A 16,813-nucleotide genomic window follows, 5' to 3' on the forward strand; every position below is an offset into this window, starting at 1 on the left:
GACTGCTTTTTTCAAGTGGGTTTTGTAACACCTCTGGTTTACCACCACAAGACAAAATAAGATTGGGAGAATTAGCCAATGTATATTAAATAATAATAATAAACCATTGATAAGAACATAATCATAGAAGACTAAGACAAAGCAGCAAGTATCCTAAGCTCATTCTCCTATAGGTTTCAAGCTTTTATGATGATGATGAACAAACATAGAAATGAAAAAGCAGATAGTGTAACATTACAATGGTAGTTGAAATCAAAAGATCAAACCAATGTTCAAACAAACAAAAGAACAGCCTAACTAAACACATGAATGAAATGTGATCTAGAGATTAACAACATCTCTTTAGCTTCTCAAAGCAACCAACGAAGGAATTGAGTCCAAATTTGGAGATGTGTTCTTTTCAGTTGTTGTAGACTCTGTAATAGTACGACCTCTATGAGTAGTCTTGGCTCTCATTGGACTTGCAAAAGCCCATCCCCAACTTCTATTCCCCATCTTATGATGTTGATGATGATGATGATGATCAACCGTTGATGATGAAGATGTTGTTGATGATGATGATGATGATGTCATAATCATAAACCCACCAAAGATGCCACCACATTTCACCATTTCACTCATCGCAGCTGCTTCACCACCACCATTACTAATGACCTTTGTGGATTCTCTCTGTGACTCAATCCTTCTCAAGGCACAATCTCCAAACCCATTAGAGATCCTCTCGAAGAAATCGCCGGAGAAGCTTCTGCTTCCACAACCAACAGATCTAGATCTCAACACTCTCCTCCCAAAAGACGAACCACCACCACTACCAACACCGTTTGTTGGCGTTTCCGCGACAACTTTGTTATCAGGACTCTCATCTTCTTCCTCCACAATCACATCAATGCCTCCACCACCGACTCTCTTCGATGCCTCTGTTGTCTCTGTTTCGATCTGGTTTCTTGGCCTCGAGGAATGGCTAAAGTTGTCGACTTTTTTGGTGGTGGTAGCGATTTGGCGTTTGGAAGAGTAGAGATGAAGAAAAGACCAGAAGCCAGCTCGTTTCCTCTGGCCGAAACTCTCGCCGTAAGAAGCAGCCGTCGATTTGCTTCTCTTGTAGATAAGATTAGCAGAAGAAGAAGAAGAGGAAGAGGTGGAAGAAGAAGAGGAAGAAGAAGCTGCGAGCATATTCTTCTTCTTCTTAGCGAGCAGAAAAGGGAGATTGTTGTCCCTTGCGTTGCTTCCGGATGAGAGAGAGAGAGCGAGAGAAGAGGTGGAAGAAGGAGCGAAGGATTTAGGAGGAGAGGAAGAAGAGAGGAGGTTGGGTTTAGGGAGAGGGAAAGAAGAAGTGACGAGCTTACCGAGCTTCTCCTGGAGACATAATGCACAGATCCCACCTGGGTTCTTTGTGTAAGGATGTGTTATGCATTGCATCCCTTCTCCCATGTCTTGATCTTTGACCTCCACCATTACAACAAGCAGGAAAGAAGACGATGATGAAAAACAAAAAAAAACAAAAATTGTCGACGTCTCCTCTCTTGTTCCTCTGTTTCTGTGTGTAATGAAGGAGAAATTCAGCTTTTAGCTTTATTCTGATAAAAAAAAAAAAAAAAAAAAGAGAGAGATTAATTGTTGTTGAGTGAGATGGAGGATCGAGGGAGCAGAGAGAGAGAGAGAAGTGTCCAGAGTGAGTTTGTAGAGAAAAAGAAAGGGCGTCGAGTTCCCCAAATGCACGTGGGAGTTCTGACTTGTACCGTCTCGAAATCTCTCTCTCTCTCTTTTCTAATCTCTTTTTCTTGGAGGGGTCCATTATTCCACGTGTTTTTCTATCTATTCTTACTTAGCTTATATGAATTGAAAACACTAACTAATTAACTTTTCTAATCTCTAAGTGACCACCGTTTACGTTACCAAAAATTACCGTTCTAATCTGATCCAACAAAAATATTTGATGAATAAACAAAACATTTGATCTGTCAAGATCATAGGGTTTTAGAAAAAACTTATGGACTTTTGGTTCGAGTCAAGAAGTTCTTGGTGCTAAAAACCAAAGAATGTTTTTTAGATCTTTTTCAATAATCGAACTGGAAGTCGTGACCTTGTGAGTCACGTTTCCTGTGGAAGATCACCCCTAATACCTCACTAATGCTACACACGACTGCGACTCTAGTTTTTTTCTCCTGGGACTAAAACCATTTTCTTAGATCCATGGTTTGATATCACTAAAGGGTTTTCTTATTAAATCAGTTTGACAAAAAACTGAGAATTATATCATGTGGGTCATCCTTTCCTCATCACCGAAGTTTTATGATCACTAATGAATTTCCAAGCCATCAATAAACATTATGGTTGACAACAACGAAAAATACATTTACTATGCAAATACCCTAGTTGTTTCCCATGTTAGTCCTTTTTAATATAATCCGGACCCATGTTAGTGTATTAAATATCACTTATCCTTTAGTTTTGTTGATTAGGAAATTCACCGGCTTCCTTTTTCTATGGCCACTCAAGCGAACAAAAATCATATACATTATTGTCGACCTCTCTCTCCTTTATATTTAACTTATAAATTTGTAAAATAACAAAATGTTAAATCGTAGTCCAGCCCTTAAAGTGAGGCTGGCTATTTGATGTGAGAGCATTTTATCATCCATGTTACGACGGAAGTCGGATTCAGACTATCATAATACCATCCAAAATCTAAGGTAAATTGGATCGAAGATCTCGTAACTTATATATTCACGTAGACTAACGTCCATGAGTATGCGTAGTTTTATATATGTTTGCTATTAAACTCGTAATTAACCAATCCGTGGAAGCGGGATGGTTGAGGATCCGAGTTTCAACCAACAGGCATAACCAAAACGATGAACCAAACATACATTCAATCGAATCTTATTTTCCACGGCATCTTACTATGTATCCAGTAGATCCAAATTTTAATTGGTTTACAATTGACACGAAGATGAGTTATAAGGTATTAAGGTGTAATCTGTACATATATCGTAAAGTAGAGACGTAGAGAAAAACAAAAGGTGGTCCAGGAATTGATAAATCGTGTCTTATCTCTTTTCTATACTTATTACGCATCTCTTTGTCTTATCTTTTCTTTCTCCAATTCTTCTATTTATGGTCCCCTTCTATTTCTGTCATGTTTAGTTATTACGTAATATTTCTATTTTTATACACATAAATTCCATTTTAGCCCTTACATTTCCAAATTTGACACCATTATATCAAAATTGCCATCCATGGTTCCATATTGATTCACCAACATATCGCCTGTGTGTACCACACTCACTAATCTATATAAGTATATATCCAGCAGATCGAAGGAATTAATTTTTTTTTGTTTAACCTTCTGTAGTAGAAGTAATGAAAATTAAGTGACAATGCCATTATCAAATATCAATAAATCATATCACTCCATAGAGCTTTATAACAAATGTATCTGACGACTTTGTATAACAAAGTATCATATAAAATAGGAACATATCTTATTGCTACTCGAACTTACTCTCTACTTTCTCCCAGATTCATCTGTCTGATGTCTGAGATGAGACTTTATTTTAAAAGCTTCTTGAGGCCAGCGATCCAAACTTTTCGGCATGTAAAAAAGGTGGACATAAAGAAAACACAGAAGATGCACCAACGAAGACATGTTTACGTTGAAACGCTGATCTTACAACCGAGATCTGACTTGTTCCAGGGGAGCGCTCTGCAAGAAAAATGGAGGAGTAATCAATAATCTGAGTTACAATCCAGCAACTGTAAGAGGCTAAACTGGATATGATTAAATAAATACTCATGCTAGTATTTTGATTTAATTAACAAAGAAAAGCCAAGCTCAAATAGATTATGTTAATAGCAATCCTTAAGCAAAAAAATTAAAACCTGCTCACAAAACTGAAAGGTACATTCCAAAAAGAAGAGGAAGAAGAGGAAGAAGAGAGAGAGAGAAATAATCACCAGAGGAGCTCCTTTAGATGCCCTTTCAGCCAAGAAAGCACAAGGCTTGAAGAAATCACCATAAGTCTTCGACCACTCATCTAGCTTCGAGTGAATGTATTTCGATCCTATGGAATCAGCCCAGAACATGATCCCTCCTCTGTTTACAAGAGATTTATATTAAAACCACAATGAGAAAAGAGAATTTGATAAGGATCTCGGAGTAACAGCATTTATTTGATGGCAACACTGACCTGTAAGGTGGAAACCCCATTCCCATTATGCCAGCGATGTCAAGGTCTGCTGCTTTGACAGCAATACCTTCAGCAAAAACTCTACACGCCTCGTTCACTACTGGAAAAAACGTCATTTCAATAATTTCCTTTTCCGACAGTTTCGCCAGCTGCAAGACAAGACAACCAGTCAGAGTGAGAATAGAACACTGAGTTCTTCTCAAATGCAAATAAAGATCTTTACTCGATTTTTAGACAGACAGATACCTTAGGGTCAATGTTTACTCCAGATATGCTCCTTGCCTTCTCAATATATTTCTTTAATTCGGGATCAGGTTTAGCCTTGCGCTTGTCGTCATACAGATAGAAACCTTTACGAGTGGCTTCACCTGAAATCAACAGGAAAGCCCACAAGATTTAGATAAAATCTTAAATTAATAAACATTGGCAAGCTCTTGTTTCTGACATACCAGCTCTCTTGTCCTCTTGCATGAGTGGGATAATCATTGATTTGTTTGTCCGTTCTGGAAAGTTCTCAATGAACTGCGTTGCGGTTGCAATCGCCACACCAAATCCAACCAGGTCACACAATCTACTCGTTCATATAGGTAACAGAAGTACAGTTAATAAAAAAGTATGAGAATGATATGGATCTTTACAATGCGATATACCTGAAGGGACCCATTGGCATTCCAAACTTGCTGATTGCTCTGTCGATTAGATATGGATCTGTTCCACGCTCAACAAGGAACATAGCTGCCTGTGTGTATGGGAAGAACATTCTATTCACTGCAAACCCTGTGCAGTTTCCCACCACGACTGGTGTTTTCTTAATCTTCTTTCCAACATCTAAGAGGTCAACAATTACTTGGGCAGATGTATGATTGGTCCGAACAATTTCAAGTAGTGGCATGACATGTGCTGGACTGCATCAGAAAAATGAATAGACATGATGGGTTCAGAGCGAGCAAAACCACTCTATGCATAAGATTTTCACTGAAATTCATCCTAACTCCGAAGGATAAGTAATCACCTGAAAAAATGTGCTCCGATAATCCGATCCTGGGACTTGGTCCGCTCCCCTATTTTGTTCAAATCAATGGTAGATGTGTTGCTAGCAAGGATACAATGTTGAGGACAGTACTTTTCCAGATCAGCAAAAATTTGCTGCTTCAAAGATAAATTCTCAATGACAGCCTGTTTCAAGCCACCAAAAAGACATCGTACAAAGTCAATTCACTTACCTTGCCATATAAAAAAAAACAACTTCAAATCAATTATGCTCGTTATTACCTCGATGACCATGTCCACATCCCTAAAGCTTTCATAGTCAAGAGAACCCTTAAGGAGAGACATGGTTTTCTCAAACTTTTCCTGAGACATGCTTCCTTTCCTTAGACGACTCTGAAGATTAGCTGATCAAATTATGAAATTAGTCAGATCAAGCATTTGCAAATCGTTAGTAAGCAATGTACAGAAATTCATCCCCACCTTTGACTCTGCCAATTCCTGCCTCAAGGAACTTCTCATTTACCTCCTTCAGAACCACTGGATAGTTACTGAGGATCAATGCAGTTGCTATTCCAGATCCCATTAACCCGCCCCCAATTATGGCTACCTTTTTTATCTTCCTAGGTACCAACCCACGATCAGTAACTCCAGGAACCTGTCCATACGGTAAATTGAAAGGAATAAAATCAAAACAAAAAAAGAGGGAAAGTTTTCACTAATAGTTAACATCTTACTAAAAACAAAAACCAAAAAAAAAAGGTTTAGTGGTACATAAGTTAAACAACATGACTGCATATAAACTCACAGACCTTTGTAGTTCCTCGCTGAGAAAAGAAGAGATGGATCAAGCTTTTGGTGGTATCCAGGTTTACCACTTGTGAGCCGACTTCAGCCTCCTGTAAGTGACAATGTGGTAGAAATTCGTACGGGTCACTAGCCTGGGAGGAAACGCTAAAGAACATATCACGAAGCGACAACAAGATAGTAATGTACCTTTTCTAGACCAGCCCTAGGACCAGAAACAATACCCACTTCAACAGCCTCAAGGCACATCAAGGGGTGTTTCAGGTTGGGGGCTTGCTTGCGTGTCTGTTCCCTGGCAAACTTCAGTATCTCCCTTGCCTCTCCAAGGGGAGGTAACTTATCAGTCTTTAAAACACTAGAGACCCATGGTTTTCTCCTCTCGACTATGTCAAGGGCCCAGCGACGAGCAGCGTTCAGTAACTCAGCAGGTGGCACGACAGCATCAACAAGACCCAACGAATGACCTTCCTCAGCTTTAACTGGTTTAGATGTCTATATGTTTCAACAAAAGTAAATGTTTTTACATTTCAACCAAGCAGAGTAACGCTATCATAAGTACAAGGCACTGACGTACCAAAATCATTTCAAGGGCTTTTGTAAGACCAACAAGACGTGGAAGACGCTGTGTTCCTGCATCAATCCAAAGGAGCATAATAAGGAAAAGAAAAACGAAAGTGACTTGACATTCAACACAAACATGATTGACATATCCGCATATGATGGTCCATGGGAGTCAACGATTCTGCCTCCTATATGATCAAACTCGTACACCGCTCACGGGCAAATCGTATTAGAAGTAAAAGATAGACCTATAGAGGAACATCGCAACCCCTACTCTAATCAAAAGACTAAAGGCCCCCATGACGGACTTGACAATAAAAAAAAGTTGAGTATGTACCTCCAAACCCAGGAATAACACCGAGTTGTAGCTCGGGCAGACCTAACTGTGCACCATGAGCTGATATTCTTGCATGGCAAGCCTGAAAAAAAAAATCATACAACTGTGTCACCATCCATCAAATAAGAAAAAGCTCACCAGAGGAATTTTCGGGAAGGCAGTGGATAGCATAGAAACTCTACCATGGCAAGCTCTAACCCGCCTCCCAAGGCAAGCCCATCAATGGCAGCAACAGACGGTTTCCTTGCAGCTGCATCCAAAGAAATAAATCGATCCCTCAGAAACACATCATCAGAACCATTGCATAAATCAATTTAAGCCGGTACGTAGAAAGATAACCTTCAAGCAAATCGGTTATGATGTCAATTGATATGTATCCAACCTTTGGCTCTTTCCCTGAGAAAATCAGTATAACACCAGATTACATTGTTACCTATACATAACGCCAAGACAATCACCAAAAATACCAAGACACAGAAACATACTTTTCCCTTTCTGAATTTCACCAAATCCAGATATATCAAAGCCACCAGAGAACTTCCCTTTAGCACCTGTAGTTTTAAAAAAAAAAAAGCGATTAACAGATCATCACTAAAAGTTTGCAAAAAATGTGTTGAGCATGGAAGAGAATGATCTCCAGACATACCCGTAATAACAATAGCTTTAACATCATTCCTGCTCAAGGCCTCCTCGTAATTACTCTTGAGGTTATCTAGCACTGTACAGAACAAAACAGAGTAGCAGACACATGATTCGCGCTTCGTCGTAATAAAATCGATACAAGTCGGATGCCAAAAACGAGGTTTCTCGAGATCATCATCGTAAGTTATTGACTAAACTAAAAGAGCATGTAGATCAAGCTAAGCAGTCCGAATTTCACATACTAAGATCATAAATTCGATTTGGGGAACTAAAAACACACACAGAGCCAGAAAAGAATTGGGCGAGAATAAAACACCGAAATTGACCCAGAATCTGAAGAGGTAAATCGAAGAAATTCCAGATTATAAAAAATTAAACAAATCTGAGAAAGTAGAAGAGAATAGTACCGTCAAATGATAGGGAATTGACGGGAGGGTTGATGAGTGTTATGACGGCAACGCCATCGCCGCCAACTTCCATCATCGTCTTCCCCTTGGTTCGTGAAGCCATTTTCGATCGATCTTCGTTGAGATTGCGAGTCAAAACTCGGAATTAAGAAACTAAAAAGAGAGAGACGTGAAATATAAACAGATTAGATGACGTCTAATAATAATGGTACAGTGGCACACTCCTCAACGCAACGACACTTTGATAATGTTTTCGATAAATTGTTGTATTTTTTTCTCCCTTATACGGTAGTTTTTTTTGGTTTTTGGGATCTATCTTTTTCTCGATAAAATCATGACTGTATTTTTCTTTTGTATAAAAAAGGAATTATTACGGATCAAGAAAGATATATTTTGCTGTTGAACTCTCGGATTTTTACTTGAAATGTGTGTTTGGCTGGTGGTCTTAGTCGTACGGGTACCAAACTTGGCTGATCCTGAATCCATTCTCCGTTTCTTATACAATAGCAAAAGAAAATGTAAATGAAAATTCATATGCTTAGACAAGTATTCAAATCATTTTCATAACTTATAAGAGAGGAAGCCTTCTAGGAAATAGAATTTTGAAACTTATATTATATTATATAGACAATAGACCACTTCTGTTAATACTTTATGCCATTTTTCGTTATCTCCTCTATAACGTAGGTGCTTATGATTTTTAATACTTCATGCCATTTTTCGCTATCTCCTCTACAACGTAGGTGCTTATGATTTTTAATCGTGCAAGGAATGCTTACGTGAGAGACGTACTAAGCATCCGTTGTTTTCATCACCCAAAAGTTACTTCTCTCTCTGAAATATCTTTCACCGCCAAGATGGATTTGGTTCAACATAAATGGCCATGGTCTAAAACAATTGTTTAGGGTTGGCACAACACTGATCAGAAGAGAAAAGGATCAATAGGTGCATGTTAGATGTAATTTGGATTAGGTTGTTGCTACCTCAAGTTTGAAAGATTATGTTGGGCATTTATTCACGAAATCTATTATCTAGGAAGCAGCCTTCCATTCAAATCTCTCTAATTTGTTTGATCGGTTTTTAACTTTTTATCATTTTATTTTTTTCATTGTTTGTCCACTTTTATCATTCCCATTTCCCCCCCCCCCCCCCAACTTTCGTCTTTCTCTCCTACAATTTGGAAAATATTCAAAATATGGAGACCAATTCTATGCATGATATTAATTTCTAAAGAATGTTTTTAAATTTTTTGTCATATAAATAAAGAGTTTTATTGGCAGGGTTTTGATGAGGTACATGGATATGTTTTGCCCTAAACATAACCAAAACTAATTGCGCCTCTTTATCTGTCATAGCACCTACCTGTTGGGCTTTTAAATGAGTTTTATTACGATTATTACTGCTCACTTTGGTCAGGATACACGTGGACCTTTGATCCTCTTCCTAAACTTTCATATTCAGATTCCGCTGACGTGGAATTCAGCACGTAATCCGAAACTGAAACACGACTTATACAGTAAGGCAGATTTTTATCTTTCCAGTTGTTGTTAGAAAGAAATCCCAAATTCATCTGTTTTTTTTTTCTTCTTTCTGTTTCTCCATACACTGATTTAATTTACCAAGAGCAACCGTGAAAAACGATGATCTCGCGGCGGATCTTGAGGAACCATCGGTTTCTCCGCCTATTCAGCTCATCTTCTGTTTGCGCTCCGCCGTTTCGGGTACCGGAGTATCATTCTCACTCGTTCACCTCTCCGACGTCGCGCCCATTCCTTGTTAACTCTCTCTCTGTAAGTTTCTTCAGACCATATTTTCTAATTTTTTTTTTTTCTAATTTTGTTGAGCTCTTTTAAAAACTTCTTCGAGTGGAAAACAAACCTTAAACTCTTAAATTTAGAAGAAAATAAACTTTTTAGGGGACTTAAGTTGAGAAATGGGGGGGGGGGGGAAACTCGTTTGCTAAGGCTGTCAAAGTGGGAAATATTTAATTTTTCAGGTTAATTTTAAGATCGAACAAGTTTATTCGTAATTTGGCAGTTGATGAAATGGTGTGGAGGAAGAAGAAGAAGCTGGTTTTCGAACGAAGCCATGGCCATAGATTCAAATGCAGGGTTGATTGATGTGCCACTGGCACAAACTGGGGAAGGTATTGCTGAATGTGAGCTACTCAAGTGGTTTGTGAAAGAGGTCTGTTTTTTTTTCCCTGCTTAAAGATTCAATCTTTTTCGATTGTTCTTTTGGGTTTAATTTTGAATCAGTTTGCTGTTTGCTACTTTTTTTAATTTTTTTTGCAGGGCGATCCTGTTGAAGAGTTTCAGCCACTCTGTGAAGTTCAGAGCGATAAAGCAACAATAGAGATAACGAGCCGTTTTAAGGGGAAAGTGGCTCTGATTTCTCATGCTCCAGGTGACATTATTAAGGTTAGAGCGTACAAATTAAATTATTAGATACTCTCTTTTTTTTCTTTCTGGAGTGTGGACAATTTGATAACTGTGTTTAAGCGATTTTGAGCATGTTACTCTTTATATATATTATGTTTAAAGCGTCTGATAGATCAGGTATCAGTTGCATCACTTTTACAAGTACTTATATGAAGCTAAAATCTATTGATTCAAAGGTTGGAGAGACTCTGGTTACGCTATCGGTTGAAGACGCTCAGGACGCTCTTCTAGTAACCTCTGAAAGTCCAGGAAATGTAAATCCGAGCGGTTCGAAGCAAAACACAGACAATCTTGTTGGAGCTCTTTCAACGCCTGCTGTTCGTAACCTTGCAAAAGACCTTGGCATTGACATCAATGTCGTTATTGGAAGTGGTAAAGATGGTAGAGTCTTGAAAGAGGATGTTCTTAAAATTGGTGGCCAGGATGGTAATGTAATTGATTCAGTTTCTTCTGAGAGTCATGTTAAAGGAGGAAACTCCATTTCCTCTATAACGAGTAACATTGAAGATAGAACAATTCCTCTAAGGTACGCATATTGTTGTCAATATGTGGCTGGTTTATAATGGTAAATGAACCCATCTTGTATATGAATCGATGCCGAGAGTTTTCCTTATTCTCAGGGGATTCAACCGAGCAATGGTCAAGACAATGACTATGGCTACAAAGGTACCACATTTTCATTTCGTTGAGGAGATAAACTGCGATGCACTTGTGGAGCTCAAGCAATTCTTCAAAGAGAACAATACAGATTCCACGGTCAAGCACACTTTCCTTCCTACCTTAATCAAGTCGCTGTCAATGGCTCTAAGCAAATATCCCTTTGTGAATAGTTGCTTCAACGAGGAGTCTCTCGAGATCGTCCTCAAAGGTTTTTTTCTCTCAGAAAATTCTATTGTTATTTTGATTTTTTGCTTATTATCTTTGGATTAAAGTTATCAATTCTTGGTTTATTGCAGGTTCACATAACATTGGAGTTGCAATGGCTACTGAGCATGGCCTTGTCGTACCTAATATAAAGAATGTCCAGTCGTTATCTCTACTAGAGATAACCAAAGAGCTGTCTCGGTTACAACATTTGGCAACAAACAACAAACTTAGCCCCGAGGATGTAACTGGTGGAACCATAACTCTGAGTAACATTGGAGCAATCGGTGGGAAATTCGGGTCCCCGCTTCTAAACTTACCTGAAGTTGCCATCATTGCTCTTGGAAGAATCGAGAAAGTTCCAAAATTCTCAAAAGACGGAACTGTTTATCCTGCATCGATAATGATGGTAAAGCTTAGTCATGCTCATCATTTCTTAATTGGTTCTATATATTTTTTTGGTACCAAAGCCCGGAATATGAATTCGGTTTTTTGATTCAGGTTAATATCGCTGCGGATCACAGAGTTCTAGATGGAGCAACGGTAGCTCGGTTTTGCTGCCAGTGGAAAGAGTATATTGAGAAACCAGAGTTGCTAATGCTTCAAATGAGATAAAACAACAAGAAACAGAAAATGTTTTCATGTTTCTTTGTAAATCTCCCTTTAAAGTCTTCTAGTTTTGGAAGCCTTTGTACTAATAAAAAACTTGGAATAAAAAATAATGAACATTAAACGCAAATTGTATGAATCTTTATGTTCGAGTAAGACCTAGGCACCTAGCATAGCGTCTAAGTTGCGTAATGTTCTATCATTTAGGTCCATGAACAGCTATTTCCTTCTGAGATTACTAAAAGAAAGAACCTGCTACAAAAGTACACCAAAATACCTCAAAGACGATCAACATAAAACTGCAACATATGAAAGACAAGCCTTTTTGGTTATTTTTTTTCCAAAATGAAAGACTAGCTAACCTCATACATAATGAAACCTATGTTAGAGTGACTCTACATGGAACATTTGTTAAACATTTTGTGTATCGAATGAAACGCATTAATTTCTTAAAATTAAGGATCAAAGTTCGAGTTTATGTACTAACGGTCCTTATGTAAGAAAAACATATTCCTACCGGTTCCATTCAATTTTAAAGTTTCAACGATCACGCTCTGAAATATTCAAATTAATAATTATACTTCTGAAAATGTTAACTAAAAGTCTAAAATCATACAAAGCCGACAAAAAAAAGCAACTATATATTGTTCACGTGGGGATAGATGGAAACTCTTTACAGCTTTCAGCAATTGCAAAAAGATTTTAAAAAACGCGAGATCACATTTTCCTATTGCATTTTCCCCAACCAAAAAGAAAAGTTTTGTTTTACTAAATATCCTTTTCTTTTTTTTACGTGACCAAGTAAATGGGAGAAGAAGAGGTAGAAATCCTCTGTTGCTGCGGCTCCATGGTAAGCTCTCGTAAGCTAAGATACGGGATTGCCACGTCACCCTTCCTCGCCGGCGTCAGTGTTCCCGCTATTGGTCCCGACGAAGATCTACTCAACGTCGTCATACGGTACGGTGTACTCGACCCGCTCCGGCTCTCAGTTGCGTAAATCGGACCGGACATCGACATTGACCCGGTTACGGCGCGATAATTCCTAGACCGCCGGTCCTCGTTCAAGCAGACGGTGGAGATTGGCCATTTCCGCCACTTGAAAAAAGGGAAAGCTTTCTTCCACCACCACCGTTTCTTCCTCTTGTTGTGCATTGTGGATCGGGTCGGGTCATCTTTTGATATGGGTTTTTGGAGCTTGAAGTGAAGCCCGTTAATTGAGGATTTTGCCGACGTCTCTGATCTCTTATGCTTCCTTGCTTCCTCCATAACCTTTCACGGAAAACCATAAACATCAAAAATAAAATCACTAACGGACCAAATTCACCCAAAACAGAGCCAAATGCGAAATGTAGAGCAAAAATCTACTCGATTTGATTTTGTTAATTCGAAACGAAACAAACATTGAAGAGAAAACCTCAGAAACCATGGCAAAACGTTAATTAAAAAAAAAAACCTGAAAGTAGTCGATTTGGGGATCGAAGCCATAGTCGCTGAAATGTTGAGAATCGGGGATGGGGAAAATGGGGGAATTGTTGGACATTCTTCTTCGATTTGGGTCGTTTATCGTTTGAGTTGTGGAGTGTTAAAGGTGAGTGTTTTAATGGCGGAAAAATGGGATTGTGAAGGGATCAAAGAGGTTGGGGATGGCCGTTGGGAGAGTGTGGGGTTCACTCAATTCAATGCAACGACTCGTCTATTATGTCAATTTCAACATCCCTCATTTCTTTCTTTTTTTTATACGTATCTCCATTTTTATTACTTTGTAAAAAAAGGCAATATATTAGCTCTTCGTTGTCCTGATATTATATTCCCTACATTTCATAATTATTTTTTAAAACACTTCTTACAAATAATTAGAATAATTCTAAGCATCATTTTATAGCGCAAACAACTTACTGTATATCATTTTCTAGTACCAAAAAAAAAAAAAGTTGAATAGTGTAAATATTTTTGGTATTTATAGCAGTCAACCATAGATATCGTATAAAAATCTACCCTCAATCTCCCAATTTGCAAAATAAATAGTTCAACCAAAATGAAACGGGAAACACTATGATTCAATCTAACTATGCAATTATACAATTACTATGCTAAAATATTTATTTTTAATTTCCCGAAGCGAGGAATGTTATTGATTTCACCGTTCAAAGAACAATATCTGATGCAGGGACTCTCGAAGGACGATACATGTGCATGAGCATCACGTGATCTCCATAACGCATGCAAACTCCTCGACTTTCTCATCATCATATATTCAATATTATCCTCTCAAGTCTCATCCAATCCAAAAAGCATACCATTTGTAAAAGATACTTTGCATTTTAATACTACCTTTATATTGTCTATGATCTCTTTGTCCCTTTCACCACAGTCCCTAGATCCTAGACCGAACCAAGATCAAATCACCCTAGTCTATTGAAATAAACCACCGATGAAATGGGCTATGAATAATCTTTCTTCAAACAATTTCAGAAGAACACACTAAAAGCAAAAGGCTTAAAACCCGGAAAACAAAAACCATTTACAAATTGGAATCTCCTACATATTCGCGATGTACGGAACTTGGGTTTGTGGGATCCACGTATCGCCATGTAAGAATCTCCCGCCAGTGTATAAAAGAGCCTCCTCGGGCGATAGTTTCTTGATTCCGGGCCAATTAACTCTTTGGGCCTGATTCGATCCAGGCCCAATATTCAGATGCTCGGCGTAGTATAGCGTTTCCAGCGCAAAGTCTCCCCGCCAAGGAAGCCATCCCGCTGGATCGATGACGTCATCGATCGTCGTCTTCATAATAATCGTCCTCGAGAACTTTTTCCACGGCCTTCCTAGATATGCTTTGTTCACAGATTTCACCGGAATATACGCCGGTTCTCCCACTATATGGCAGTTGTGGAGCACCAATCCGGTCGATTCGCGGACGTCGGTGCGTCCCTGAGCGGTGACCATACACGATTGACCTCCCTTAGGTTTCCGTACGACGATTTTACAGTTCTGAAGAATACATTTCGCGTCGCCGAAGATGAAATCTACGGTGCCGGAGACTGTGCAATCACGGTAGAATTGCCGTTGAGAGTGAACGTATAAGGTGTCTTGATAACCGTCGATTTGACAGCTGTAGAAGACGGCGTAATCCGCCGATACTCTCAACGCCACCGCCTGTCCTCCCTCTGGTCCAGCCGTGTTCTCAATCCAGATGTTCTTAGCTGTGAAATGTTCGCCATCGATTGCTGCAAACACACAGAATTTGGAAAAGGTTAATTTGTAATTTCAAGCATCTCTCTTTGGTGGAGTGGAAAATCGAAACTCACTGACGGTGGCTGTTAGGAAAGTTTTGACTTTTCCGAGACCGAAATTGAGGCTGCCGGTGATTTTGGTCTTGGTTGGTCCATCACCGATGAAAGTGACGTAAGGCATTTTCTTGGTTACTATTACTTTCTCCTTGTAGATACCTTGTTTGATGTGGATGACGAATGGTAGTCTATTGTCTTTAGGCACAGCATTTAGAGCATCGGCGATGGTCTTGAACTGGCCACTTCCGTCTTGAGCCACCACGGCATTAGCCTTGACTGGTGGTCCTCCTCCTTGTGGTGCTGCCATTAGCCGTCGTGCCTCTGGTCCAACCCATGTTGGGATACCATCTTTTGTAGACAAGAGCTTTCTGGCGTAGTTTGCAAGAGTTCCGGTTAGTCCTGTTACCAAGACGCAAATTACGATCTTTTTTTTTTCCCATTTGTTCAGATTGATTGGCAATGGATATGTTGGAGATATCTACCTGTGATGTTGGAGTTAGGGAGAATGGTGGAGAGGTCAGTAACCATGGCAAGGCTATTGCTGCTAAGCTCTCTTGATGTTTTGAAGATTTTAAGCATGTCTTGCAAAAGATTCGACTTAATTTCCTCAAAGGAATCCATACAGGTTTCCTGGAATGCGATGGAGCCACTTAGCCAAACCCGAAGATCCTCAACAAAGCCGTCAATCTTTGCAACTGAGAACCCGTGATCAACACACTTTTGCAGATCATCAATAGCGTCAGTCATCAGCTTCTCACACAGCTCGAAAGCACCCTTTGCTTCTGGGGCTTTGTCAGCCTTGGCTTTGACATCTCGAGAGGCTTTTTGGAGTGCTTCGTTGATGGATTTGATAGTGACGTTGAAGCCGAGTTTGATGAGGTCGAGAGGCTCAGTGGATTTGGGAGAGGCGTTCATTAAGCTGTTGACGCAGGTCTCTTTGAAGTCAGTGGGTGCACAAACTGCTTTAACCGCTTTGGTGTTTTTCCGGATCTCATTTTCATTGGGCGAATTTTTAGATGTTACGACAGCTACAGAGACAACCATGATGACTAGCAAACTCGAGACACTACCGGCGATGATGCATTTCTTTTTCTTGTCATCATCAAACGCCATTTTTTTTTTTTGGTTTTTTTGTGGTTTTCTTTGTTCACAAAGTTCAAAAGGGCGAAAGAGAGAGTTTTCAAGTTTTTTTTTTTCTTCTACTTTCTAATGTGTCTATAACATGTTAGAAATGGAGCAGACGGGGCCTGTAACTGTGGCTATAAGCCCCCTTCTAGCTCTGATTTTTTTTGTCTTTTTTATTGGGGGAGGGGTTTTTGGTGTTTGGTATTTACAAAGCTTAGAACAAATGGATAGAAAGATCTCGATGGGGCTAATAAAGAAAATCGAAGATGAGTTTCAATGCTATTTTTAGGGTTTAAGGAAAGAACATGAGGCTATGTTACATTTTCTGTCTTTAGCAACTTTTTCAAACTAGTTTGTGAGGTTTCTTTCTCCATCTAAAAATGTTTGGTTTCCCGCTTTTATGATAAACCTATGAATAGTATGGCTTTAGAGAGGCATGTATTTGTGGGACGGAGTGAAACTACGTTAAATGTAATCTTGATGATTTTCTAAAGAAATTCCGTGATTCTTACTGAACTAGAAAATTGTTTTAGAGATAGAGTAAAAGCAGCTACGA

General features: G+C 39.1%; 5 protein-coding genes across 5 annotated transcripts; 1 reads left to right on the plus strand and 4 right to left on the minus strand.

The window, feature by feature from the left end:
* Positions 1-229: 229 nt before the first annotated feature.
* Positions 230-1,568, minus strand: LOC18024862 (uncharacterized protein DDB_G0271670). Its single transcript, XM_006407831.2, has one exon. It carries the CDS (start codon positions 1,450-1,452, stop codon positions 343-345), a length of 1,110 nt encoding a protein of 369 aa, XP_006407894.1. The 5' UTR covers positions 1,453-1,568; the 3' UTR covers positions 230-342.
* A 1,752-nt stretch (positions 1,569-3,320) lies between these two features.
* On the minus strand, positions 3,321-8,149 carry LOC18024863 (glyoxysomal fatty acid beta-oxidation multifunctional protein MFP-a). Its single transcript, XM_006407832.2, has 18 exons — positions 7,929-8,149; positions 7,526-7,597; positions 7,365-7,430; positions 7,219-7,275; positions 7,062-7,129; positions 6,880-6,961; positions 6,556-6,611; positions 6,171-6,473; positions 5,987-6,073; positions 5,658-5,832; positions 5,460-5,581; positions 5,200-5,363; positions 4,838-5,092; positions 4,637-4,758; positions 4,434-4,555; positions 4,188-4,336; positions 3,955-4,093; positions 3,321-3,703 (listed from the first exon to the last, which is right to left on the minus strand). Exons 1-18 carry the CDS (start codon positions 8,029-8,031, stop codon positions 3,668-3,670), a joined length of 2,178 nt encoding a protein of 725 aa, XP_006407895.1. The 5' UTR covers positions 8,032-8,149; the 3' UTR covers positions 3,321-3,667.
* Positions 8,150-9,455: 1,306 nt separating this feature from the next.
* LOC18024864 (lipoamide acyltransferase component of branched-chain alpha-keto acid dehydrogenase complex, mitochondrial) lies at positions 9,456-12,012 on the plus strand. Its single transcript, XM_006407833.2, has 7 exons — positions 9,456-9,718; positions 9,966-10,115; positions 10,223-10,348; positions 10,546-10,895; positions 10,990-11,237; positions 11,326-11,642; positions 11,735-12,012. Exons 1-7 carry the CDS (start codon positions 9,569-9,571, stop codon positions 11,846-11,848), a joined length of 1,455 nt encoding a protein of 484 aa, XP_006407896.1. The 5' UTR covers positions 9,456-9,568; the 3' UTR covers positions 11,849-12,012.
* A 575-nt stretch (positions 12,013-12,587) lies between these two features.
* Positions 12,588-13,413, minus strand: LOC18024865. The gene is made up of 2 exons (XM_006407834.2): positions 13,296-13,413; positions 12,588-13,111 (listed from the first exon to the last, which is right to left on the minus strand). The coding sequence occupies exons 1-2, from the start codon at positions 13,380-13,382 to the stop codon at positions 12,632-12,634; spliced, it is 567 nt and encodes a 188-aa protein (XP_006407897.1). The 5' UTR covers positions 13,383-13,413; the 3' UTR covers positions 12,588-12,631.
* Positions 13,414-14,380: 967 nt separating this feature from the next.
* On the minus strand, positions 14,381-16,707 carry LOC18024866 (probable pectinesterase/pectinesterase inhibitor 23). The gene is made up of 3 exons (XM_006407835.2): positions 15,615-16,707; positions 15,151-15,531; positions 14,381-15,069 (listed from the first exon to the last, which is right to left on the minus strand). Exons 1-3 carry the CDS (start codon positions 16,243-16,245, stop codon positions 14,381-14,383), a joined length of 1,701 nt encoding a protein of 566 aa, XP_006407898.1. The 5' UTR covers positions 16,246-16,707.
* Positions 16,708-16,813: the final 106 nt, after the last annotated feature.

Source organism: Eutrema salsugineum, unplaced genomic scaffold (genome assembly GCF_000478725.1).
Source record: "Eutrema salsugineum unplaced genomic scaffold, Eutsalg1_0 scaffold_13, whole genome shotgun sequence".
In the NCBI taxonomy this organism is placed as follows: domain Eukaryota; kingdom Viridiplantae; phylum Streptophyta; class Magnoliopsida; order Brassicales; family Brassicaceae; genus Eutrema; species Eutrema salsugineum.